This window comes from Triturus cristatus, chromosome 4_1, assembly GCF_964204655.1.
Source record: "Triturus cristatus chromosome 4_1, aTriCri1.1, whole genome shotgun sequence".
Lineage (NCBI taxonomy): Eukaryota > Metazoa > Chordata > Amphibia > Caudata > Salamandridae > Triturus > Triturus cristatus.
In genome coordinates, this window is record NC_140585.1 from 727,787,420 (window position 1) to 727,814,544 (window position 27,125).

Here is a 27,125-nt window from a genome sequence, read left to right on the forward strand (position 1 = left end):
TATATCTATCTCCTTCGTATGTTTGGTCTGAGGGCAGACTGAGCCAAATGCCGCAAGGGTGATGCCCGACAGCTGGTGGAAGGTTCCACAGTGTTCCACCAAGTTTCCTAGGGAGCTCTTTTGGGCGTGCGTGAACAAGTCGATCCCGAATGCTGCTTGCCCTTTTGAACGCAAACAAGGGTTGCGCGATTTTCTCTCTCCCATGGTTCAGAAGGCGCCAGTGTCTTTTGACAATCTTCTGGATGGCATTGCTTCTAGTATTGAAGGTGCTCACGAAAGTGAGTCTAGTCAGAGGTGGTTTAGGGATTGGAGCTTCCAGGAGGGCCTCCCTATTGTTGTTAACCGCTCTCTTTTTTGATCTTTTTTTAAGTGAATTAGGATAGTGTCTGTCCCGTAATTGTCCACAGAGATTCCTAGCATGCACCTCAAAGTCCTCTCTATTGGAGCAGTTCCTGCGAACCCGTAGGAACTGGCCATATGGTAGATTCTGGCGCAGGGACTTCGGGTGGTAGCTCTCGTAAAGGAGAAGTGAGTTCCGCGCCATAGGTTTCTTGTACAGTTCACTCTGCAATCCTGCAGTAGTGACATAGATCGACAGATCTAGGAATGCAATTCTTTCCTTATTTGTTTCCATGGTGAATTTAAGAAACTGGTTTCTACTGTTTAGCCATTGGTGGAATTCATTGACGGAATCCACCGTGCCTCTCCACACCACCAACACGTCATCAATATAACGCTTCCACCACCTAATAGAGGTGTGGAAGGGGTTGGTGGGTGTCAGTACGTGTTGTTGTTCGAACTGGTGCACGTATAAATTCGCCAGGCTCGGCGCGAAAACGCTGCCCATACTCGTGCCCGAGATCTGGAGAAACAGCTTGTCCTCATACTTGAAGAAATTCATTTTCATGGCTATAGTTGCCAAAGCCATTATAAATGGTACAGGGGTGATAGTTTCACATATACTATCCCTCAGGATGGATGTTACGACTTCCAAAGTCTCATCCTGAGGGATAGAAGTATACAGTGATTCTACTTCGAAAGAGACCAAGAGGTCTCTTTCAATATCATAATCAATTTCTGGAAGGACACGCAAGACATCTTTAGTGTCCTGCACATATGTAGGCATTTTCTGTACAATTGGCCGCAGAAGATAATCGACAAAAGTTGACAACGGCTCCAGGAGAGACCTTATTCCTGAAATAATAGGCCTACCAGGCGGTGGCCTCTGTGGTTTGGGTACCTTTGGTAAAAGGTAGAAATAAGGAGTGGTTGGGTGTTTAGCAACCAAATAAGTCGCCTCACTTTGAGTGATCCAACCCTCAGATAAAGCTTCTTCAACCATATCCTGTATCTGTTTAGTCACCTCTTCTGTAGGATCTGTAGACAAGGGAGAGTATGCCTGTCTATTGTTTAGTTGTCTATAGCACTCAGTCTGGTAATCCGTGGTGTTTAAAATAACTATAGAGCCGCCCTTATCTGCAGGCTTTATAGTTATTAAATGATCCTCTGAAAGTGATTTCAGTGTCATTTGTTCTGATTTGGTAAGGTTGTTAAATGACCTGACTGTTGTGCTCCACAGTGAAGCAATATCACCCGCAACAGCTTGCTCAAAGGCTAAGACCTGTGGAGGAACCGTGTGAATAGGTGGCTGTAATTTAGATTTTGGTCTAAGACCGGTGTTTGTGTCGCAATCAGCATTAATCTGATCCTTGAAGAGATAGTGTAATCTAAGTTTCCTGAAAAACTGACTCAATTCGCATTGGAAAGTGAATGGGTCCCCATGATTCGTCATGACGAAACCCAAGCCTTTATTCAGTACTTGTTCTTCAAGTGGAGTTAGTATCTTGTTAGATAAGTTGACTACGAGGGATTGTTCGATGGGCCTGCTTTCTGGTTTTTGGCAGTTTGGCTCCGTGTACCTGCATGTGGGCCTGTCTGGTCTTCCCATTGTACAACTGTGTTTTGTGCTGCTCGCCTTTTGCCTCTTGGTCGGCGTGGGCCAAACCCTAAAAAATGTTGAGAATTGTAGGCATTTGGAAACCCTTGGAAATTCGGCGGAGGTGGAGGTACAGGGTAAGGCTGTTGGTTCGGTGGAAAACCCCAAGGGGTGGGTGGCCACCATTGCTGGTATGGATCAATATGTTGATTGCCATATGAGTAGGGTCTGTTCCCCCTACCTCTCCCACGTTGTGGAAAGCTAGGAGCGCACGTGTTGGTGTTGTCTGGATCACTATTGTCAGACCCTGAACTAGAGTAGTTAGACCCATAACGTTTTCCATTGTTTCTGTATACAGGTGGTGTGTACGTATCGCTCGTATAGGGGTACACACGTTCATGCTTCCATTTACTCAAATCTTTTTTGAATTTATCTAATTTTGTTTGCAGAATAGTCTCCTTGAATTCACCTGAGTTTTTGTTCGATTCGTCCTGCTGTTTTTTAAACAGAATCGGTGTTACTGTTGTTCTTATTGCTGCTTCTAAAACCTGTATTTCAACCAAGATGGTATCGGCTATTCTTTTTGCTGTGCTAATAATCAATATTAGCCAGTCTCTAGTACATCTCCATGCTATAAGCGACCAATCCTTCAGGAAGATCTTATCTTGTAAGAATAGTCGAGGAGCATTGGAGACCACTAGACCAGGCGGGGCGCAACTAGCCCTCAGATATTCTGCCATGGTTATTCCATGGACCAAGGTTCGGGCATGTGTCTTTTTTAAAATCATAACTTTGGCCCAATCATCTCCTGTACTAGGAATGGCTGTTGAAGGTATGTTCAAGATGCTGGGCATACTATCCAATATAGAATGATATATGGCATCATCATACGCAATACCACTAATTTCTGCCATGTTAGTGTTGGTAAAACTAGTTTGTGAAAAAACTAGTTTGTGAAAAAGGTGTCAAAAGCGAACCACTGAGAAATCGAGTCTCAATCACCACTAAGGTCGGGGGTCGACCGACTCTCAATGATATGTAACAGTTCTACAGCTGGTAACTGTCAAAGAACCATCTAATCGTATGGTTATATAGTCGGACCCACAGCCAGACAGCTGCTCCAGAACAGATTAAACAAAACCATTTAAAATAGGGTCCAAGGGATATATATTTTAAAGACCCACACCTGATTTTATCCCCAGCACCAACTGAATGTATAACACACGAAACACAGGGGGTCTAACAGCCAAATTTGAGAGGCTACACTGTCGATACTGAGTCAACAAGATCTCAAAATATCTTTATCGCACACACATAACGTATTAATAAAGATAAAGAAGGAAAAAAGGCTAACACTACATGCATAGAGGAGACCGGTACATCATCGATTATTCGCAAAATGGCTGATTGTTCCGATTTTCAACAATGAGCCACAAGTCCAAAAGTGGGAATGGACCACAATCCTGACCTAGCAGATGATGTTTGGGATAATATGTTGACCTTTGTGACTAAATTCACTGATGCAGTAAACATTTTAATACCATTTATACAGTTTGCTTCGTTATTTTAAGAGAGTTTCCCATTTTGCACATCTGAAGGGTACACTTTCTTAGACTCTGGACAAACCTATAACGCTTGGGCCCGTGTTCAAGGTTTGGGTGTATAAAGGCTTCCTTACACATCAATGGATGAAGGTGAACACTGCCACCATTTGGATGAACCTTCATATGCTTTTGATACATCTTGAAGCCATCCCATCTGTTTCTTACCAATGATGGAAAGCGTCTGGTTGTTGCCATTTTCTCAGGAATATTATTTGAGATAAACAAGGGGCTGTTTGAGAATTAAAGAGTAGTTTATCCTCGATGTACTATCTAGTTTGTCAAAGACCATACTCTGATCAGATGGGCACATGTGCTGGGTAGACTCATGTGCTGGTTATTTTGAGCTCTTTAAGATAGCAACTACATAGAGCAGATGGTACTCTCTTGACAGACCACAACATCCCATTAAATCAAACCACTCTGGGAACATCTGCACTTGTCTCGTGGCTGACAAGGGTTCAGGAGGTGTATCTTTGGGTGCGAGGTCTGTTCACAAGGATGCTCAGTTTGGACGATAAGAGTAGAGCTGAAGCACCAATAACATAAACATAACGTGTATTTGTAAATCTCACGTTCACCCAGAAGGGTATCTGGGTGCTAAGTAACAGATGTGTATTGTTACCCAACTCCATGGTACTCATGTTATCAACCTCAGGAGGATGATTGTCTGAGTGAACCTGCTGAGATTTGAACATGTGACCATGAGGTCAAACATAGGCCACTAAGAGTAGGCGCATTAGTCTACTAAGGGATCACCTACTGTCTTCACACTCCTTAAGCAGCACAGATGATAAACATGAAGGTGTGGTACTCTAGAACAGAATACTCTCAGGAGTATACTGCGGTTCTAAAACTTGGGAGGTGGAGGGAAGGCAGCTGAAAAGGAGTGGTTGAACGGACATTATCTCTTGAAAGACCAGCTCTTGTATTATTTGTATTGGAGGGATTTTAAATAAACAGAGGAAGTTTCTCTGAGACTTTGTGGCAATTTGTCTTCCAGTAATGTAAAACAGGAGGAGAACAAAAGGCAGGTGTGTTAAGGGAGACATCCTGGGACTCAGGTCTACTGGTGAAGCTATCAACTGAGCAAGGAAGAGAACTCCTCCTTTAAACAAACCCTGGGACACTGCTAAAAAAGCTTCCATTTCCGCAGGAATCAGTTTCGTAGCATGCCAAATTTAGGAGAACTTGGTATCAAGCTAAGCAGCAGCATGTAGATATGTTGCAAAAGCCGCCCAGCATTGCAATGGCAGAGATGCCGCCCTGCCAGACCTGCGGCAGTGCCGTAAAATGGTCCATCACTGGGGCACTCAGCGGGGATTACAGAGCGCTTGTGTTCACATATCAGCCCTTTCATGTGATGCCCTGCACTGGTCGCTCACTGCGGAGCCCATTCCAGTGCAGTCCTCCCCCTGCATTCAGTGGCACAATGCATTCTCAGAAACGGTGCAATCCCGGCCAATCCAGACACAGAGCACCCTTTCTCCAGGGAGCCGATTAAAGCTGCCCATGAAGGGCTTAGTCACTGACGGAGCACAGATTTGAACACCTTGTGCGGAGAGTCCCAAGCACATAAAGGTGAGCAGAGGGGTGCTTTGTGCCAGGTCGAGGTCTGCGCTGTCAGCTGTGCCACCCAGTGGGGGTTGGCAACCGGGGCTGTTTGGAACAGTGTGCATGGAGCAGTCCATGCACACAACTTGCATGGCAAGCATGCCCACATTGTATTGTTCAACCCTCTGCACGACCAACAGACCACAGACCAGTGTGAAACTACATGGGGTAGAATGCGGGCATCGGAGAGCAGGGGTGAATACTGCTTCCTGGACAGGCAGTTGGGTTTCTCTGGGGCACTGCAGTATCCAGTGCATGGAATATACTGTGATGTAGTGGGTGTGGAGGAAATAATAGGAAGTATTTCAGAGAGGAAGGGAACTGGACGCAGAAATGGGGCTGCTGGGTATGCAACTCACAGAAGGGTTACACCTGGGCTTCCAACTGAATGATTCTCCGAGGCCTGAACGAAGGGCATCATTTAACCTTCCATGAAACCAGAAAGAAAAAAGACTATGGAAAAGAACCTGGCACAGCTGCAACACAAACAAATATGAAGTGACCATACGGTGACCTACCTGAATTAACTTGACTGCACGAGGGACAGAAGCTAAAAAACGTCTTTACCTAGGGTGACAGTGACACAAACAAGGGCATAGAGACTAACTGGCCATCTGCATGTACAGAGCTACCCCCACTTCTGATTTAGTACCCACTGGCTAATGCAGTGTATCACACCCAATTTCAATGCAGACACAAGAACAATGCCCCTAGTTGTTTGACACAGCGATGGCTCACAGGGAGCTAGCTGCCTGGGATCTCCAGGTTTGCCAGTGAAGTCTCAAAGTTAATGCAAACGGACAAAATCCTGTCCCATTAATAATCACCAATTTTGAAACCAGCAAGCAGGTCACCGACAGGCCGACAACCCTCATCCCACCCGCCGAACAGAACCACTGGTGGAGACGGAGCACAATCAGCACTCCTTGCAGACCAAAATTTCAGCCTGACCGTACAGAGTGAGACAGACACAAACACACCGACAGAGAAGGACTACAGAGCTGTTCTGGGCATCCGTCATGCTGGAGTTCAGGATTATGAGTTATGCGAGTCCGCAGAAAGGAGACGCAAAATTACATCACTAATGCGGACGTCACATGCAGAGTCAATTCAATTCAATTCAATTCAGCTTTATTCGGAGCAAGTTAATGTCCATAAAAGCAAACACAGTCATAATCACAAATACAAACATGAACACTTATAGCAGACATAATCACAATTCATATACAATATTAATCATTAAAAACATAATACATCTTAAAATTACATATCTACATCTAAAAAACACATACTTTTCCTCAGGTTAATGCATTTGTTTAAAAAGGAAGCTGTATAAAAGCAGATATCAGCAGATTGTAAGTTAAAAATCAATTTCATAGCCTGCTCAACCGTCCGTGTGCCATATTTTACAAACATGGGCTTTAACAGAATAACACGGTAGTTGGAGTACAGTTTACAAAATAATATAAAGTGCATTTTGCTCTGCTTGGAAAAACCGTCACATCTACAAGGGCCTATAGGGTATTTTCTCATTACAGGATGTGCCACCAGGTGATGCACTATTCCAAATCTCAGTCTTGTTAGTACAAATTTGTGTGTAGGTCTGGTGACTAAAGTTAGATAGACGGGGAATCCATCCATGGACAAATATCTGTTATAGAACATGACAGTGGACAGAGAACCTGCAATTACTCTTCTTTTCCTCTCGGCAAAGGCTAGAAAAGTCACTTTCATCTCAGTCTTGGGGATTAATAAGACAGCTTTTGGATCAGTTACAATATTCAGGTTAAAAATATCCGAAAAGCACATAATAATGTATTTAATCCAGGGAATTGCCTTTACTTTATCTAATCGCATACAGTCCTGGATTATAGACCTAGTGAAAGATTTTTCTTCATTCAAATATATTGATCTCCACAACATTAAAGGTCTCAGTGACAAAAGATCGGATAAATAATTGACATTTAGTTCATAATGACATAATGCATTAGAGGTCGAGGTGGGTAAACACAACACCTTTTTTAGGAAAGAATTCTGTTCCAGTTGCACCTCGTGTGTGCTACTGTAACCCCAAATTCCAGCCCCATATAATGCAATCGAAACACATCTAGCCTGATAAATTTTTACCATGTCTCTGGTCCTACGATCCCCAATTTTCTGTGCAAATCTAAAAATTCCATGTGCATTTCTAGCCATTTTATTGCGAATATTATTAAATTCATGTGTCCACTTTTTATCTTCAGCGAAGGTTATACCCAAGTAGCAGAATTTGTCCACCTGCTGCACTTTTATTTTATCTATAAAAAACCCTTTCGCTGCATGTTTAATTTTCTTTGGGCCACAGATCATTGTATAAGTTTTGCTTTTATTGATAACTAATTTTTTATCTTTAATAAAAGATGCAAAACTATCCATTAATCGTTGTAACCCTATCGGAGTTCTTGACAATAATACAGCATCATCGGCGTATAATAACACCGGAACGGGGGTACCGTTAATCACTGGAACATCTGCTGGTACTTTTTTTAAAATAGCATCAACATTATTTATAAATAAAATGAATAAAAGAGGAGCTAAAACACAACCCTGCCTTATACCGCGTTTAACGCTAAAGTTCCTAGTGCATTCACCCTTCCTACCGAAACGTACACATGTTTTTAATCTCTCGTACATTCTGGCAAGAAAATAAATTATGGCTTTTGGCGCCCCTAATTCTAACAGGGTCCTCCACAGAATAGAGTGGTCGACCATGTCGAAGGCGCTGCTTAGATCAGCAAAGCACATGTAAATATGGCCATGTTTGGCTTCGCTGTATTTCCCGATCAGTAATTCTAAATTAATGCATTGATCGAGTGTACCCCTGCCTTTCCTAAAGCCATATTGGCTATCTGTCAGAATATGGTCCTGTTCTACCCATTCTTCCAGTCTAACCAACATAATCCTACTCATTACTTTTACTGAGGCGTCCAATAGTGAGACTGGTCGATAATTTTTCGCATCGGACCTAGATCCCTTCTTGTATATAGGTACAATTATAGACTCCTCCCAAGTTTGTGGAGGGCCTATACATACCGCGGCATTAAAAACAACAGCCAACAACGGGCCCCATACTTCCGGAGTCTCCTTATATACATCACTTGGGACCCCATCCGGGCCTTGGGCCTTTCCTCCCTTACTTGCTCTTATCCCACTTTCCACTTCTTCCACAGTAATATCAAGTGGTATGATAGGCCATCTTTCTGGCCCAACATTACTATTTTTATTTGAATCAAAGATACTAGAAAAATGGGTAATCCATCCTTCACAGGAGACATTTGCTGTTAACTCCGGGGTATTTGTTTCCTTGAGGAACGGAGAATTAATTGTTGACCAAAATAAAACAGAATTCGATAATTCTGCGGCCTGGTTAAGAGATTCCCACGCCTGTAGCTGCAAATCCTTCTTCCTATCTTTAATAGCCTTTTTGTATTCTAGCCTCAGAGTAGTTATTAATTTTTTATCCCTAGGTCTTATTGCTAGGGCTTGCTTAAGGTCGGTCAGGGCATCCGAACAAATTTTATCAAACCAAACGAAGCCAGGCTTCTTACTGCCCCTACTACCACTTGTGAACTTGTCGTTAATGGCGTTGTTGATATCTTTAAAACTAGACAAGACCCGCTCATGATCTAATCTATTATCTAAAATAAAGACAATGTCTGCTAAATTCTTCACGATAATAGACTTAGTTAATTCAGATGCTTTAGCACCTATCCACCTCAGCCTTACCCCATTAACCCTGTGTGCTTCAATGTTTCCAACTGTAACCCCTACCTCTACATCATTCTCCTCCCACAAAGTCATGGGGACAATAATACAGTTGTGATCACTAGTATCCATTATTTCAATTTCAAGTGGACCAAAACAATCGGCAATACTGGACGAAACCAACACATGATCAATTACAGAATTCGCACGCCAATTCCTAAATGTGGGGATAGGTGCACCATTACTATCCCTGCAACAGTCCAAAATTTCCAAGTCAAGGCCCCCCATTAGTGCATTCACTTTTTCCCCATACATATCATGGGCAAAATGTGGAGCCTCCCATCCAGCATTATTTGTAACCCCACAAGCTGTAGTGGATAGTAATTCACATAATGAAACATTGAAATCCCCACACCAAATGATATCAAATACTTCATGAGAAATCGAACTTAAGTTCTCAATAGCATTGTTCAGATCAGTAACAATTCTGCCCCTGCTACTATCAAAAATGTTATTATAATAATTGATCAGAAGGATATTACGATTTTTACCTTCTTGGATCCAAATCATCTGTATTAAATTTCCTACCGGCACATATTTTATCACCGTCATCTGTCGATGAACCGATACAAGGGTGAGTAGACCTCCCTTGGCTCTACCTGGTCCATCTCCATATGCTGGCAGGTTATATGAAATGAATCCCTCATAATCAATATTATCTTTGCACCAGGTTTCCTGAAAGCATAGGATATCAAACCTGTTAATAAAGGAGTTCCAACCCGGGTCCCTACTTTTGGATTTCAGACCAGCTACGTTCCAGCACACCAACCTGGAACATATACCTGCTCTGACCATATTCCCTCTAGGGACACCTTGTATAACATCCTCCATAATGGCAACCTCAGCAATTTGGCCCAAATCGCCAGAATTCATACAACCATCTGGTGTGGTCTCAACTTCATCCTGCTCAGGCGTCAGTCTGGGGGTCAGTGTTGTTATACCAGAACTTACAGATATGCAGTCAACTCTGTGATCCTCCAAGTTCGCTTCCTCTTCCCTTCCCGCACATATCTCCGTCTCCTTTATACGTCAATCGTTAGAGTCCAGAGTACTAAGTGCAAGAAATCTATTCTGGGTTGGGATATCAGAATGGGGTTTGCAAACAGGTGGGAAAGTAACATTTCTATTGTTGACCCTCCCATTAGCATTGAGGTGATTATAAAAGTATCCTAGCGCTCTTGCGCATACATTGCCATCTAAGATTGGGAGAGATGCCGCTCTTAGGAGGACGGTAGAGACGTGCTGCGGATATTTAAAGTTAATAATTACACAGTCCCCTTTTAACCTTTTCTTATCACTCCCAATCCAATTGGCTCTTCTGGTTGTCAGAATACAGTCAGAAAGATTCAGTGGGAAACCACATTGCCTATTTAACCACGACAAACATTTGTTTTTTAAAGAATCGTGAGTCTCTTGGGGAGCCTTGTTATCTAGCGGTGGCACATTTGTAAGCACCACCACATAGGGAGCACACTCAGGTGGTAGGTTAACAGCACCCTTCATTTTATTTCCCTCCCAGCTGTTTGTATTATCTAAAACAGGCAAATTACTTCCTGATTGGTTTGTGCCTATTTGTGGTACTACCGGAGTAGCACTACCATTCGCTTTGGTCCCTGTGGCTTCCTTAGTAGGGTCTCCCTGTCCTTGATTCTTACTTTGGGTATTAGTAGTGGTGTCGGCTACCACCTCCATAACCGGAGTAGCAGCAGACACTTCTCCCAGTTTGCCCAATGCCTGATTTAGCAGACCGCTCAATCTGGCAACTTCTTCCGTTAGCTCCTTTATTTTGAAAACCAGCGGATCTATTGTGTCCCTAATCTTTGTACTAATAATCTCCTTGATGTTACTAACAATATTATCCTCTGTTCCCGTCTTGTTCACTGATCTCAAGGCGGAATTCTCAATATCTTTATATGACTGATCTGCAGATTTCTTCCCATTATATGATGTCCCCTTTTTAGACTGGGTTTTCCTGCATGTTCTTACTGAACGTTTTTTTAAGGGAGGTGAACATTGTTCCACCCTGTCATGGCAGTCATCTGTTATTAACTCATTGGGGCTATCTTGTACAGGATCAAGGTGCCCCAGCTCCATTAACTCAACCACCTCCGGGGTGGTAATATCAAAAAGATTGTTTACATCCTCCATACTGGAGGTTAATAAACCTCGTGAGGGACTGGCTCCGGGAGGGGTACCAGCTTTCCCTAATGACTGTCGTCTTTCACAATTTATCTTATTAACCTTCTGAACCAAATAATTATCCATTGTACGTGGCCCTGAAGAGGCTTTAGATCTAGACATATTATGAACAGTCTCACCCTCGTTACAAGCCTGAATTGATAGTACGTTATATCTGTTAGTAATTATTAAAATGACGATTTGTAAAACACACTAGCAATGATTGGCAAATCCTCAATGTCACCCCCCGCTGCTTCATCCAGTTCTTGTGACCAGGACCAGCGTCCCTGGCCCAGTCCAGTCTCCTCAGGCCTCTGAGGGCCAAAGAGGGCCCGCCCTTTGCCCGGGCTTAGCCCGGCGCCGCCCGCGCGCGTCCCGCGACGCGGAGGGAGCCTCGCAGCTTTAAGCGCCTCCGGGCGCGCAGGGGATCGGAAACAGGAAGTGCCGCTAGGGCTTCTGGGGGCTGTAGTCCCCACGCGTCGTCCAGCAAGGTCTGTGGCGGCAAAAATGAGGAGCAGAACACCACCGGACCCCCCGGGCTATGCAGAGAGCGCAGCGGAGCGTCCACCAGCCAGGTAAGCTCTTTGTTGTGCCCCCGCTCCACCGAGGGAGCCTCGCAGCTTTAAGCGCCTCCGGGCGCGCAGGGGATCGGAAACAGGAAGTGCCGCTAGGGCTTCTGGGGGCTGTAGTCCCCACGCGTCGTCCAGCAAGGTCTGTGGCGGCAAAAATGAGGAGCAGAACACCACCGGACCCCCCGGGCTATGCAGAGAGCGCAGCGGAGCGTCCACCAGCCAGGTAAGCTCTTTGTTGTGCCCCCGCTCCACCGAGGGAGCCTCGCAGCTTTAAGCGCCTCCGGGCGCGCAGGGGATCGGAAACAGGAAGTGCCGCTAGGGCTTCTGGGGGCTGTAGTCCCCACGCGTCGTCCAGCAAGGTCTGTGGCGGCAAAAATGAGGAGCAGAACACCACCGGACCCCCCGGGCTATGCAGAGAGCGCAGCGGAGCGTCCACCAGCCAGGTAAGCTCTTTGTTGTGCCCCCGCTCCACCGAGGGAGCCTCGCAGCTTTAAGCGCCTCCGGGCGCGCAGGGGATCGGAAACAGGAAGTGCCGCTAGGGCTTCTGGGGGCTGTAGTCCCCACGCGTCGTCCAGCAAGGTCTGTGGCGGCAAAAATGAGGAGCAGAACACCACCGGACCCCCCGGGCTATGCAGAGAGCGCAGCGGAGCGTCCACCAGCCAGGTAAGCTCTTTGTTGTGCCCCCGCTCCACCGAGGGAGCCTCGCAGCTTTAAGCGCCTCCGGGCGCGCAGGGGATCGGAAACAGGAAGTGCCGCTAGGGCTTCTGGGGGCTGTAGTCCCCACGCGTCGTCCAGCAAGGTCTGTGGCGGCAAAAATGAGGAGCAGAACACCACCGGACCCCCCGGGCTATGCAGAGAGCGCAGCGGAGCGTCCACCAGCCAGGTAAGCTCTTTGTTGTGCCCCCGCTCCACCGAGGGAGCCTCGCAGCTTTAAGCGCCTCCGGGCGCGCAGGGGATCGGAAACAGGAAGTGCCGCTAGGGCTTCTGGGGGCTGTAGTCCCCACGCGTCGTCCAGCAAGGTCTGTGGCGGCAAAAATGAGGAGCAGAACACCACCGGACCCCCCGGGCTATGCAGAGAGCGCAGCGGAGCGTCCACCAGCCAGGTAAGCTCTTTGTTGTGCCCCCGCTCCACCGAGGGAGCCTCGCAGCTTTAAGCGCCTCCGGGCGCGCAGGGGATCGGAAACAGGAAGTGCCGCTAGGGCTTCTGGGGGCTGTAGTCCCCACGCGTCGTCCAGCAAGGTCTGTGGCGGCAAAAATGAGGAGCAGAACACCACCGGACCCCCCGGGCTATGCAGAGAGCGCAGCGGAGCGTCCACCAGCCAGGTAAGCTCAGCGGGGATTACAGAGCGCTTGTGTTCACATATCAGCCCTTTCATGTGATGCCCTGCACTGGTCGCTCACTGCGGAGCCCATTCCAGTGCAGTCCTCCCCCTGCATTCAGTGGCACAATGCATTCTCAGAAACGGTGCAATCCCGGCCAATCCAGACACAGAGCACCCTTTCTCCAGGGAGCCGATTAAAGCTGCCCATGAAGGGCTTAGTCACTGACGGAGCACAGATTTGAACACCTTGTGCGGAGAGTCCCAAGCACATAAAGGTGAGCAGAGGGGTGCTTTGTGCCAGGTCGAGGTCTGCGCTGTCAGCTGTGCCACCCAGTGGGGGTTGGCAACCGGGGCTGTTTGGAACAGTGTGCATGGAGCAGTCCATGCACACAACTTGCATGGCAAGCATGCCCACATTGTATTGTTCAACCCTCTGCACGACCAACAGACCACAGACCAGTGTGAAACTACATGGGGTAGAATGCGGGCATCGGAGAGCAGGGGTGAATACTGCTTCCTGGACAGGCAGTTGGGTTTCTCTGGGGCACTGCAGTATCCAGTGCATGGAATATACTGTGATGTAGTGGGTGTGGAGGAAATAATAGGAAGTATTTCAGAGAGGAAGGGAACTGGACGCAGAAATGGGGCTGCTGGGTATGCAACTCACAGAAGGGTTACACCTGGGCTTCCAACTGAATGATTCTCCGAGGCCTGAACGAAGGGCATCATTTAACCTTCCATGAAACCAGAAAGAAAAAAGACTATGGAAAAGAACCTGGCACAGCTGCAACACAAACAAATATGAAGTGACCATACGGTGACCTACCTGAATTAACTTGACTGCACGAGGGACAGAAGCTAAAAAACGTCTTTACCTAGGGTGACAGTGACACAAACAAGGGCATAGAGACTAACTGGCCATCTGCATGTACAGAGCTACCCCCACTTCTGATTTAGTACCCACTGGCTAATGCAGTGTATCACACCCAATTTCAATGCAGACACAAGAACAATGCCCCTAGTTGTTTGACACAGCGATGGCTCACAGGGAGCTAGCTGCCTGGGATCTCCAGGTTTGCCAGTGAAGTCTCAAAGTTAATGCAAACGGACAAAATCCTGTCCCATTAATAATCACCAATTTTGAAACCAGCAAGCAGGTCACCGACAGGCCGACAACCCTCATCCCACCCGCCGAACAGAACCACTGGTGGAGACGGAGCACAATCAGCACTCCTTGCAGACCAAAATTTCAGCCTGACCGTACAGAGTGAGACAGACACAAACACACCGACAGAGAAGGACTACAGAGCTGTTCTGGGCATCCGTCATGCTGGAGTTCAGGATTATGAGTTATGCGAGTCCGCAGAAAGGAGACGCAAAATTACATCACTAATGCGGACGTCACATGCAGAGTCCTCTGCACATGGTACAGTCCAGAATAAAGGGAAGAGTTGGTGAGCCATAGCTAAAATGATGCATTCTTTCGGGTTATTCTTGCAGCGCTGCTTGGCAGAGACCAGAGGTTACATTACACTGCGAGAAAATTGTATTTCTGACAGTCTGATTTTTTGAACGTCCTACCGTTAGCCTCCATTATGGAACCATCCTCCTCTGGATCTGTTTCACTGCGTGGGTTTTGGAAAAACAGGGAGAAAACTCCCAAACCAAAATTGCCACCGCAAAAGTAACCATTAAAGGAGCCTCACTGAAAGGGAAAGATTCCTTTGCTTCACTAGGCTCTGTCAGAATAAAACAAGAGAGCGCAGCAGCCGTGAAGAAAGATCAAGTGCTGCAAATGAAGCGGCCATGCTCATTTCTTTTACCAACACCGCGCCTGAAGTAAATAAACCACGAACACTTATAAGAAGTGTTTGTTGTAAAGTAAACACAAACCAGTAATAGTTAGAGGATCAGGCGGCAATGGAGTTCGAAGAAAAAAGAGTGCTCAGATCAAACCATAAATAAACAAAAGAGTAGGGGGATGTGTAACAGGGGCAGCATCCATGAAAGAGAAAAACACACCCAATGGCAGGACACATTGCAACCTTTCACCAATGAAAAGAAAGTAATTTAAAAAGGCACACGAAAGAACCAATGAAAAGTGATGGGTGTGCTGGAAGCCCATAAACTTAATACAGCATATCATGTGCTAGCTAGGCTCAACCTAAGAACTGTGAAACCACATTGGAAGAAACCACATGATGGAAAAACTATTTTAAGAAAATAAAAATAAATAGAATATTATAGGAAACATTTCAAAGGAAACATCATTTCAAGGGGAAAAAACTAAATTAACTGTGGAGTTTAGGGGTAGAGAGGAGTTTTCGAGTTCAGTGGTGGGTAATGTTGAGGGTTGATGACTGGATTTTAGGGGTCAGGGATGGTTGGAGTTCAGGCATAGAAAGAGGTTTCGGGGGTTCAGAGAAGGGTGGAATTTAGAGGTTGTGATGGATTTTAGGGGACAGGAATAGGTTGAGTTTAGGGCAGTGATGGGTGTTCAGGGTACACTAATGAGTGGGGATAAGGGGTGGAGGGTGGTTTAAAGGTTCAGGGCTGGGTTTAGTGTAGGTGTGTTGAGGGGTTTTACCCTAAATTCCCCATATTGGCAGAAATATGAGGGTTTTCAACGTTCCGTGATGGGTAGAGGTTAGGGGCGGTGATGGGTTTTCACGATTTAGGAATGGGTTGAGTTTTGGCGTGGTGCCTGGCTTTAGGGGTCAGTGGTCACTTTTAGATGCAGGAAGGGTTTTCGGATTCAAGGTTGGGGTTTACAGGTGGTTGAGGGGCTTTTAGGGGTTATGGATGACTGCTGTTTTGAGTGGTAAGGTTTTTTTTAGTGTTCAGGGGTAGGTAGAGTCAAGGGGTGGTGAGGAGTTTTAAGGCAACTGGGACCAATGGGGTTTAGGAGTAGAAAGATGCTTCTAGGATTCAGGAATGGGTAGAGTTTAGGGGTAGTGATGGGTTCAAGTATGGATGGAGTTTATGGGTAGAAAGAGCATTTAGGTTTCAGGGATGGGTGGGATTAGAGTTAAAGGATGGATGGATGGAGAGTCGGGGGGTAAAGGTTTTTAGGGTTCAGTAATGTAAGATGTTTTGGGGTAGAAAGTGCTTTTAGACTTTGGTACAGTTTAAGGGCCAGGCATGTGTGTAGTTAAGGTGTGGTTTGGGTTTTTAGGGCTCAGGGATGGGTGGAGTTTAATGGTAAACAGGGCTTTTATGGTTCAGTAATGGGTGGTGCTTAAGAGTGAGGAATGTGTATAGTGTAGGTGTGGTGAGGTGTTTTCAAGGGGCAGAAATATATGGTGTTTAGGGGTTGTCACGAGCCTAAGGATTGATGGTGTTTTGGGGTAGTGAGGGATCATCAAATTAAAATCCTCTGTAGTAATTCCTTGCCAATGAAAAGGATATAAATCAAAATAATGTACACTGTAGTAAAGCAATGAAAGTAATACCTGCAACCATTTCATTTACACCTTAAAAAATGAATGTGAGATCTGTCAGTCGTGTGTAGTCTCCTCCCAAACGTATTGTTTTTACCCTCTACTTTGCAGAATGTGTTTTATTGGCTCTAGGACTCTGTGCACTTTACCACTACTAACCAGTGGAAAAATGCTTGAGCTCGCTCCTTTAAGCAAGGTGAAATTGGCTTACCCCTGATTGGGTTATTTAATTTGCTTATAAGTCCCTTGCAGAATGATATACCATATACAAGGGTCTATAAAGTAATTGTTATTAGTGGGCCTGCAGCACCTATTGAGCCACACACTTAAGTAACCCCTTAAACCATGTTCCAGGCCTACCATTGAAGCTTTAATACAGTTTAAACTGCCAATTTGACTCGATAATATAGCACCTTGCCAAAACTTAAACTCCCCTTTTATTGCATATAAGTCACTCCTAAGGTAGGCCCTAGGCAGCCCATAGGGAAGGGTGCATTGTAATTAAAAGGTTGTACATGTACTTTTATTATTTAAAACCCTTTTAAATGGAGAAGTCAGTTTTTAGAAAGTTGGCATTTTCCATCTCTAAATATTTGGTGTCTGCAGCCTGTTACTGGGTTACATGACTGGATGCAGTTGGCAGCTGGACTTTATTTATTCCTCCCACACAACCACATAATGGAGGGATTAGGTATGCCTGGATGGGCCATCAAATAGCAGGGTTGGGTTAGCGAAGGAACTGGGCACAGCCCCACTTGCAACTGAATAGGCTATGTTCTGCCTTCACACAAATGACTTATCACACCTGCATTGTTCATGCAGCCAGCTTGGAACTAGGGTAGGGGATGCAGGAAACTTCAAGCACTTCAAATGAATGCTCTTGCTATTTCTCCTTCAAAGAAGGTTCTAGGTATAAATATAGGACACTCAGACCTGCTCTTCAGTTCGCTTTCTGCACCTGCAGAAGGACTCTCGGAGAACTGCCTGCTGCTGTGGCCTGCTGTTAACTCCACAAGTCTGCTTTTCTACACCTGGAAGGACTGCTTTGTTGCCTAGGGCCTATCTTAAACACTCAGTGGTCTGCTCTGCTGCTTGAGCCCTGTACCACTGCTTGAATCTAGGAATTTCAGAGTGACTCCATGGAGTAGTTGGGTGGCCTCCTGATAAGAGCCTCAGGGGCAAGGCTCCAACCATCTTGACTTTACACCTGGATCTAGCCTGAGTTAGTCCTAATCCCCTAAGTGGTGCTTCTCCAGTCCTAGACCCTTTGTGATGGTTCTAAAGGTGTCCAGATAGCCAAAAGTCAACACTTGGGACTTATTGTTTTGGCTACGGACTGCTCTGAGAACCAAGAAAAGACCGGGATCAACTTATTCATCTGTCTGCCAAAGGTGCATCGCCAGTCGGCCTTACTTCGCGGAGGCTCCTGCTACGTTCTTCTACGCAACAGCAAATTCTGTTCAGTGGTCCTTCGCCAAAGCGGTATCCGGCCTTGTGTAACTCTAGTCAACTACAACTTCCAACCTTGTCTCACTGGAGATATTTGACTTCCAAAAAAGTGACTGAGTATGAACAAAGAAATCCTCACTGTGAATTCGTCCAATGGCTCCCCGACGATGCCGTTTCCTTCGCTAACCCAACCCCATTCAACAAAAAATCCAATTTCTCACCATAAGCACGCAAAACCCCATTTCACAAAAAAGAAATTCTGTGAATTGGTTTCTATGAAATGGTAACTGTAACTCATCTTGCAAATTTCCATTAAACAGTATTGGTGGAATGGTTTCACTGTAATAGTGTTTCACAAAATCGTTTTGCCATGAAATTACATACAACCAGATTGGCACAGAAATGCATTGTCCCAAGAAGAAAACACGTTGATGGTAGCATGGCCAACTTGTCTTCAAAACACCTTGAAGGCCCCTTAAGAAAGAAAACAAAGTCTAAAGGCACCAAAACAGGCAGCTCAAGTGCTCTGCAAGTATGTTGTCTACAGTCCAGTAATAGATAGCCCACATTAAGACCAGATGATGCCCAGGCACATGTTATTTTATTCACAACTGTCACTTCTAGGATTTATGTGCTCTTGACAATTCACGTAAGTCTTGGTAAGTGTACTGTTCATCCTAATAAGCATAGATTGGTTGTCAAAGCAATCAGCAACAATCACTGACAAATGGCTCCCAGTACTCTCTTGCTGGAAGATTTGGTAACTCCCAGAGCAACCCAGTGACCCTTTGTCTCCAATCCTTTCAGAGTGATAGCCCTAGATAGGTGGGTCAGGAAGTGACAAACAAGGGGCTTGAAATGATACCTCATCCATGGAAACCAGTATAAAACAGGCTACCATGTGATGCTGGATCAGAGCCACAACCTTACTCGAAGTCCCAGACACAAAAGAAAAACGCAGTGTGTAAGGGTTGGGGAAGTACAAATATCTAACAGAAGTCTTGAAAATGAAAGTCAAGAAGCGAAAAAACTGTACATAAATTAGTTTTTCCCTTCATGATCAAACAATAACAATCTCTAAGAACAGTACAAACTACAGCCATGTCCCCGATTGACCAGCTGATATATGGAGTGTGAGTAAAACAGTCATCTAGGTAAAGGTACACAAAGACCGCCTCTGCATGCAGAATCCCAAAGGGTGTAGCAAGCGTTTTGCATATCTAAGTGCACCAGCAGGAAGTTGGGTGAGGGGGCTTAAACTTTTCAAAAACCCACCCCAGTGAATAGCCCCGAAGGTCTGAATACTAGGCCTTTACAACACAATTTGAGGAAGGAGCTCTTTAGTTGTTCGTTACAGCAGAATATGATGGTATTTTTTAATACTATTTGTCGAACTACACAGATAAGAAACGCGGAACATAATGTCTTTATATTAATTTCCCAGTAACATTGTTACTATCTGATTATCCTACAACTGGACAGTTTTTACATCACACATTCCATCCAAAGCTCATGCTGAAGATACTCTCTCTCAAAACATCATTTACAGAGTCAAAATTGGCCTTAGAAAATTTCCTGCTTTTGAAGCAATAATTTCAACCAAGGGATTTTTCAAAATCACTCCACTTTCCAACACATCAACATGCTCCACGAAAGAATCACATTTTCACCACAATCTCTAGTGCTGCTATCTCCTCGTCATTTGTAACTATTACAAGAACGACTCACAACCATCCTCCTCTAGGAAAACATTACAAGGGCGCATGGTAGCTCGTCCACAGCTGCACTACTCAAATACAAAGGAGATCTTCTCTAAACACTGTGATAGTACTTCCAAAAAGCAGATTATCATGGTCGTTTTGGTATAACATACTTCAGTTAACAATTTTAAAGTTAGAGTACACCATCATTGTTTTCTGTGCCTGCATAAATCAGCAACCTTTCGCTTCATATTGCATAGTAGACTTCAAAAACTAACATCCTTGTACACAGTTCATGGTACATTACTTTATACATATAGCCAGTATGCTATTAATTGGATTTACTATAGGAGGTTAACAGTTGTTTTCCTTTATGTACCTCAAAAGTCTATACTGAGATTGTGAAACAACAACTTTTGGCTGTTCATCTTTTATTGACAACTTGTAGTCTTAGCTGTAAACACACATTTTTAAATTAACGATTATCACCTGGTTATACAAAATAACTGCATTATTTTGTTCTACACTGTAGAACAAAACACAAAAAATCTGTAACGGATGACACAGGAGTTTTTGTCAACTTCCCTTGTTGTAATTTATAAAAAATAAACACAAAAGGCCCGATTCACAAAGAATTTCTGAAATGTATACCTGTTGATTCACAGATAAAATTTCTGATAGAATTATATTTTTTTGCATTTCTCAAAGGAAACCAAGAGTGTTCACAGTTGGTTTATAGGCGTACACACAAGTACACAATAATTGAACATAGTGTATTATTTTGCATTTTGAAAATTATCATTTTGGCCTTTTCAAAGGGAAACTATTTGTCCCTATACAAAAACACTTTCTTTTGCACTTTCACCAATTTTGAGATTGTTATTTGCCCACTGCCATCCTCGAAACAGGTCTACTACTTCCAGAACCAGATGTAAATCTCTGGATATTTCCTGAAAGGTAAATGTGCTAATGTGCTGAGAAAATAAAATGTATGTGAATACCCACTAACTCAAAGGGTTGTGGGTCTGCACAGACTTCGTTATGTATCCCCACATTTGCATGGCAACTCCTATACTTTACTCACACAGAATATTATACCACACTGATGTAATATTTTGTGTGAGTGAACAGATTTACGAGTATAAATTCAGATTCTGTAAATACAATCACTGAATTTGCACTTATGAAGTAAGCCATTTGAAGACAGTGTAGTTGACCTTACGTTTGCAAACAGCTTTGTGAATCGAGCACACAATAGCACAAATGCATCATTGTTATTTATATGAAAACTGGAATCTTTTCTTCTCTTAATAAAGGACTAAGAGTTTATTCCAGTTTGCATGACTATATTCCATACAGATTCCCTCTTACCAAACAATTCACTTCATAATTGAATACTGTGCATTTTTATTGTGCTTTGTAACTGCAATGACAATTAAAAGTGGGTAACCAGTATACATGTAGGTGTAAGTAATAATCCCGGTATTTTCTTGAGGGTTTATGGAGGTTTTTCAACAAAAAAAACTGTAAAGCAATTTTAAGCACGTAAATATGTACAAAAAACACACAATGAAAAAAATAGATAACACTTTAACATTTTATAAAATCAACCAAACGTTCTTGACTTTGCACCCACAAAAAAGGTCCCAAAGTCATTCTCTTTGAAATGAAGTGACACTTGCTTATAGCTTTTTCCATATTTGGACTACTGAACGGTCAAGATTGTATTTATCTACTTTAAATACCAGCATTTAGAGCTATTCTATTACATGCCGGAAACATGAAACCGATGCCTACACGTGGTATCGATATTCTGCCAAGTAATCTTTCAACCTTACTGGTAAAGGCAGTTCACAGATCTTTTGAGTACATTTGTTGACAGTTATCCTGCATAAATGCTGCAGAGTTGGACTAGAAATATAAAGAGGTTTGGTCAACCATAGATGCACTGTTCTGTTTGAAAGATTTTCAACCTCCATTCGGTTATTTTCTGACACACCAAAATAATATTCCACTAGTTGAACGACGCTGTCAAACTGTTTGAGTCTGGAACGGATGCAGATCACAGAATCCAATCTGAATTTGCCTTCCTTGTATTCTATTCGCAGATTTGTTGGTCCTGCTGATGTTTTAACAGATATTGTAAGAAGATACTCTTCATGCGAGCTATCTCTCAATAAGAAGGTCCCTTCCGGAGCATCCTGTAAACGCTCTTTGGCTTCCGCGACAGTCATATTGCCCCAGTACCATCCTATTCAATAGAATTGGGGAAGAAGAAAAAATATGGGCTCTCATTAAAATAATATAACCACGTCACAATTGGTGTAGAGTCAAACAAATGATCACAAAAATGGCATTTTATAAAGTCATCCTCAAACACTGGCTACGATTCAAGACTATGAAATGCAGACAACTGCGACAGTTGTTCTCTAACTCCTGGAAATTATCATGTATGGTATTTTCCTTTCATTTCTGGATATTTTCTTGATTATTCCTGATCTGTTCTATTATTTAGCAATTTAAAAGTAGTTTATGTTTTTTAGCAAAGGGTTTATGCAAAGACACATAAACCATCTGTTTGACGTTAAGCATTACTACTGGTTCATTTAATTTACTAAAGTTCTAGTTAACAATGACCGTCGATATATTTTATGCACAAAAATATAATCTACATGTAAACTGTGCATTTAAAGCCCCTCCAGTGACTGGCTGAGAAATTTCGGACATCTATAAAAGTGCTTCACATTTCTAGATAAATGGTGGAAATGGTTATCAGTGTCTACTAGTGTTTAAAAGTTTCAACCCAAATTGTATGTAACAAGTACATTTCCCGTTTTCTATTTCCACTGGATATATTTATCTAAAGAGCACTAGGTGAATGTAGCAAAATGTGATTAATGACAAGTTAAATATGACCTGGACCATAAAAACATCAAATCAAAGCTGGAAAGTGAACATCACATCGAACAAACATGGATGTTGGTGGTAAAGGCAACATACACCAAAGGAAATGGGCAATAACCCATAAGGCATGATCACATGCATTCTTTTAGACAAGTAGCACCCGAATTAACTTGATTTCCAAATACGTGCCGGATATAATGCAATTGCATATAATGAGTCTAAATTGAGGCTAAATTGAGGCTAAATTGGAACTCATGTACATTGTCAGTAGTTAATCTGAAAATCTGTCAAGGATTCGCCCTCCCCACCATAAATTAAACCCTCTTTATCTAGACAAACATAGCAATCATGAAAAGCAAAAAATCATGCATTACGCAGTGGCATCTGGATTACTATCCCAAAGATATACTGCCTGAAGTACAGAAAAGAAATCATGCTAAAAGCATGCTTACTGACAGACCCACCGAGAATGAAATGGCTAAAAAACAACCTACAAGGAAACAGAACTTCTCAGTACTGACAAATTTGCTAAGTAAAGCATTTATTCATTCACTCTTCTTTCTAACTTTCGGATCAAATCATTTCCCTTAGGATCGTTGTCCTGCCGGCATTTTTCCATCTGCACCGGATCTAATCAAAGCAACTCCTTTGCAAACATGTAATATCACAGTCTCCTAGGAGTAAGTCCATTTTTGGGAGGAAAAGGGCCCTGACTCATTTAAAAAGCCCAATACTGACCCTGTAATTTGTTTTCTAATGTTCGGCCTAATTCTCTCAACTTGCTGTACTCAGCAACATCCACCTTTCATTAACTATTCATCTACCTCATCAGAAGCTTTTGACAAGTGTCCCACACTATTCACACTGAAAGACTGCGGAGGTTTGGGTGAGCAACAGTGCTTGGCAATGACGTTATTCCTTTCCATCCATGCAGAGGCCGCTCATCTTCCACCTTTCTGTTTTAAGTTCCTCCCTGTCACCAAGGACTTTCTTTGGATCATCTACAGAGATCATTGCCCTACAATTTTCGATTTCCACATGACTCCACTAGCTCTATTGATCAGGAAGCATGACTCATTTTTAACCTATGCCGATGATAACCCATTGGTATTTGTCATACAATGCTCAGCCAATTTTACTGCACTTTAATCCTCCATTTTGAAACTTAAACTGACCTTCAATAAAATGGAGATTCTCGTATTTCCAAAAAAGCCTCATATTAATTCTTCCTCTCCTCTCCTCCCTCTATCTTGTACGAAAACAATTTTCAATATTTAGTCTATTCAAAAATTGACAATAGTAATATGGTCTTCTTGGATCTCCCAAAGTACATCAACTTATATAGTTTATTAAAAATCTTGCAGCCCATCCCTAGGTCCTCCAAGCTGTGAAAGAGTTTCCAAATATCTTCAAGCACTGCGCTGTATTCCTGTTAATGCACACATTCAGTTTAAAGCCCATTGGATTGTTTACAATTTTATTTAAATTTCAAGTCCTGTTCTTTTGCATCTTGCTTTCAGAAACAGATTCCAGTCAGTCATTCCGCTCTTTCTCCAACTTTTTACTTGTTTTTCCCACACTAAATGCCTGAATGCCAACATGTGGAAAGGCTATATAACGGTACCAAACCAACCGCTACCTGGAGGGGGAGGGACCCCAGTACCTGATTGTGGAAATACTCAGACTTCAACTTTCATACAATGCAGTCATTACCTGAAAAGGTACATACCTGTACTAATGTCCCCGTACACATACTCTACAGAGGTATAGTTAGTCTATCTGGGATGTGCCTAAGAACTGTATGCTGAAATTCAAATTTTGCGAGATCTGTGGGATAATGTGGATGAAAATCCCTGGCATCATTGTGACTATCTGAAAGAAGTGACAATATGCAAGTTTACTGTATTCAAAATATTGATTTATGCACTGGCAATTCCACCATGGAACGCTAAACAGGTAACCGCAACATCTGTCATCTTTTTGCGTAGATGACAGAAGAAAGAATAACCACTAGAGCATCTTACAAGAAAAACAAATCTCTGCAGCCTACACACTCTCTCTGCTTTGCTTATGAATCACTTGCTGGGACGGCCAGTGCAAAACCATTCCTAAAGATGCTAAACCAGAAAAATGTTTGAAGAGGGGACTGTGTACTCACAGCTAATACCATATTTATTTATGGCATGGAAAACAAGCATTAAACATTTCTAAAATTCAACAACTCAGAGGAGTGGGCTCATTTCTTTTGGACTTCCCATGTTTTGTGCCTACCTGCAGCACAACAGTTGAGCTCAACTATAATGTAAGGCACAGTGACAGCATTATATTTCTAGGAATGTTAATATATATACGATAGAAGTCCATGGTTGGTTAAATGTATTGCATAAATGCATCTCGCATCATTGTTTTCATTTATTGTCTCTTACTTGCGGTATTTCACTGGATTATCATATCACATTGTCATGCTTTTTATTGTTAACAGTATAGGAAAATCCAACAATACACCAAGAAACTCCCAAAGGACACAACAACAATCAGTTTCCTCCTACTTTAGAAAACAATCTGCGTAGGTGAAACTACCACCCTACATTGGAAAGTCTTGTGGGCCACTGGTTCCGAACCTTTTGACTTCTGTGGACCCCACTTAATCATTACTGGAATCCAGGGGCCTCCATCTGATTCATTATTGGAATCCGGAGACCCCCCACTGAGAGATTACTAAAAGTCAGGGATCCCATCCAAAGCTATTGCGATTATTTGAACCATAGACCAATACACACAATTACAGACACAAGCATTCATCAAACAAAAACACAAATTAACTATTTTATTTAAATCACAAACAAATATAAAAAATCTACGTTTTAGTTTCAGTGGGAAGGTTGGAGCTTTTCTTAATTCAACCGGTGTCACCCATCGTCCTCAATATATTCTGTTTGATGCATTTGTACTGCTCCAACAAATCAATATGAGGGTATCAACTTAATTTGTGTCCTTCAATTTCAAATTCCTTCACATTTACAAAACATTTTAAAATGTTCAATTTTCAATATTCCTTCTTTATTTAAATCAACTTTATTAATCTTTTAGTAGTATTTAATTTTCTAAGCAGTTGCGAAGCCCCTGAGTGGCCTTCACGGACCCCCAGAGATCCCTGGAAAATAGGTTAGGAATCGCTGTTGTAGCCTGTGAAAATTTACACCTGGATCTTATTATTGTAAAAATGCATTAATACATTTTATTATGGTTAAGTGCATATCATATACCCTAATGTCATAATTTCCATTTGACCAAGACAAAAGGACAAAAGCTAACAGTGTCAGTAAAGACAAACAAAAATAGATTATATACATATCAATCAATCAATCAGAAAATTTGTAGAGTGCACTACTCACCCGTGAGGGTTTCAATGCGCTGGGGGGAGGGGTGCTGCTACTGCTCGAATAGCCAGGTCTTGAGTAGGGAGGGTGTTCCAGGTCTTGGCAGTGAGGTGGGAGAACGATCTGCCGCCGGAGGTCACTCTTCGGATGCAGGGGACGGTAGCAAGGGTGAGGTCGGCCGAGCGGAGCTGGCGGTTCGGGGTGTAGAAGGTGAGTCGTCTGTTGAGGTATGCTGGTCCGGTGTCGTGGAGTGCCTTGTGTGTGTGGGTGAGGAGCTTGAAGGCGATCCTCTCGTTGACAGGGAGCCAGTGCAGGTCTCTCAGGTGAGGTGTGATGTGGCTGTGTTGAGGGATGTTGAGGATCAGGCGGGCAGAGGTGTTCTGTATGCATTGGAGCCATTTCAGGAGTTTGGCCGGGGCTCCTGCGTAGAGGGCGTTTCCGTAGTCCAGCCTGCTGCTGACGAGGGCCTGGGTGACCGTTCTTCTTGTTTAGGTGGGGATCCACCTGTAGATCTTGCGGAGCATGCGGAGGGTGTTGAAGCAGGAGGACGAGACGACGTTGACTTGATTGGCCATGGAGAGTGTTGAGTCGAGGTTGAACCCCAGGTTGTGTGCGTGGTCGTTCGGGGTCGGTGCTGCTCCCAGGGCAGTCGGCCACCAAGGGTCGTCCCAGGCTGAGGGGGTGAAGCCGAGGATGAGGACCTCCATCTTGTCAGAGTTCAATTTCAGACGGCTGTTCTTCATCCATTCGGCAACGGCTTTCATTCCTTCGTGGAGGTTGGTTTTGGCATTGAGGGGGTCCTTGGTGAGTACGCCAAAAACAGTTTAAGTTGAACTGTCTGCGAACCAAGTCATGTATCCCAAAAAAACAAATTCCTTGTCTGAGGGAAGGTAAAGTCTTTAAATAGTTGAAAGCAGAACAAGTGTTGACGTTTCGGATTCTCAGCATCAGACATACAGGAGACTCTCCACAGGATAACCCAGAATTTCCTCATCAGGTTTGTGCCTATTGCTACAAATGAAATAACTGCTTTAATTTCAAATATCACAGATATATCCTGATTGTATTCAAATACAAGTTTCAAGTCGAGAAAATTACATATTTGATAATATGGGAATGCTTTACAAATTAATTGACAAACAAAGACAGCATTTTTTACTTATATACACTCAGATCACCAAAAACAATATATTGAAACAATCAAGTCTTTCAAAGTATTATTTTC

At 43.4% G+C, this 27,125-nt stretch overlaps 1 protein-coding gene across 1 annotated transcript in view; it reads right to left on the reverse strand.

Moving 5' to 3' along the window:
- Positions 1-20,030: 20,030 nt before the first annotated feature.
- SOCS2 (suppressor of cytokine signaling 2) overlaps positions 20,031-27,125 on the reverse strand; it is a 185,720-nt gene continuing 178,625 nt past the window's right edge. The window contains exon 3 of the mRNA XM_085653196.1: positions 20,031-21,867. Coding sequence (XP_085509322.1) covers positions 21,410-21,867 — 458 coding nt within the window. The 3' untranslated portion in view covers positions 20,031-21,409. The remainder of the gene's footprint in view (positions 21,868-27,125) is intronic.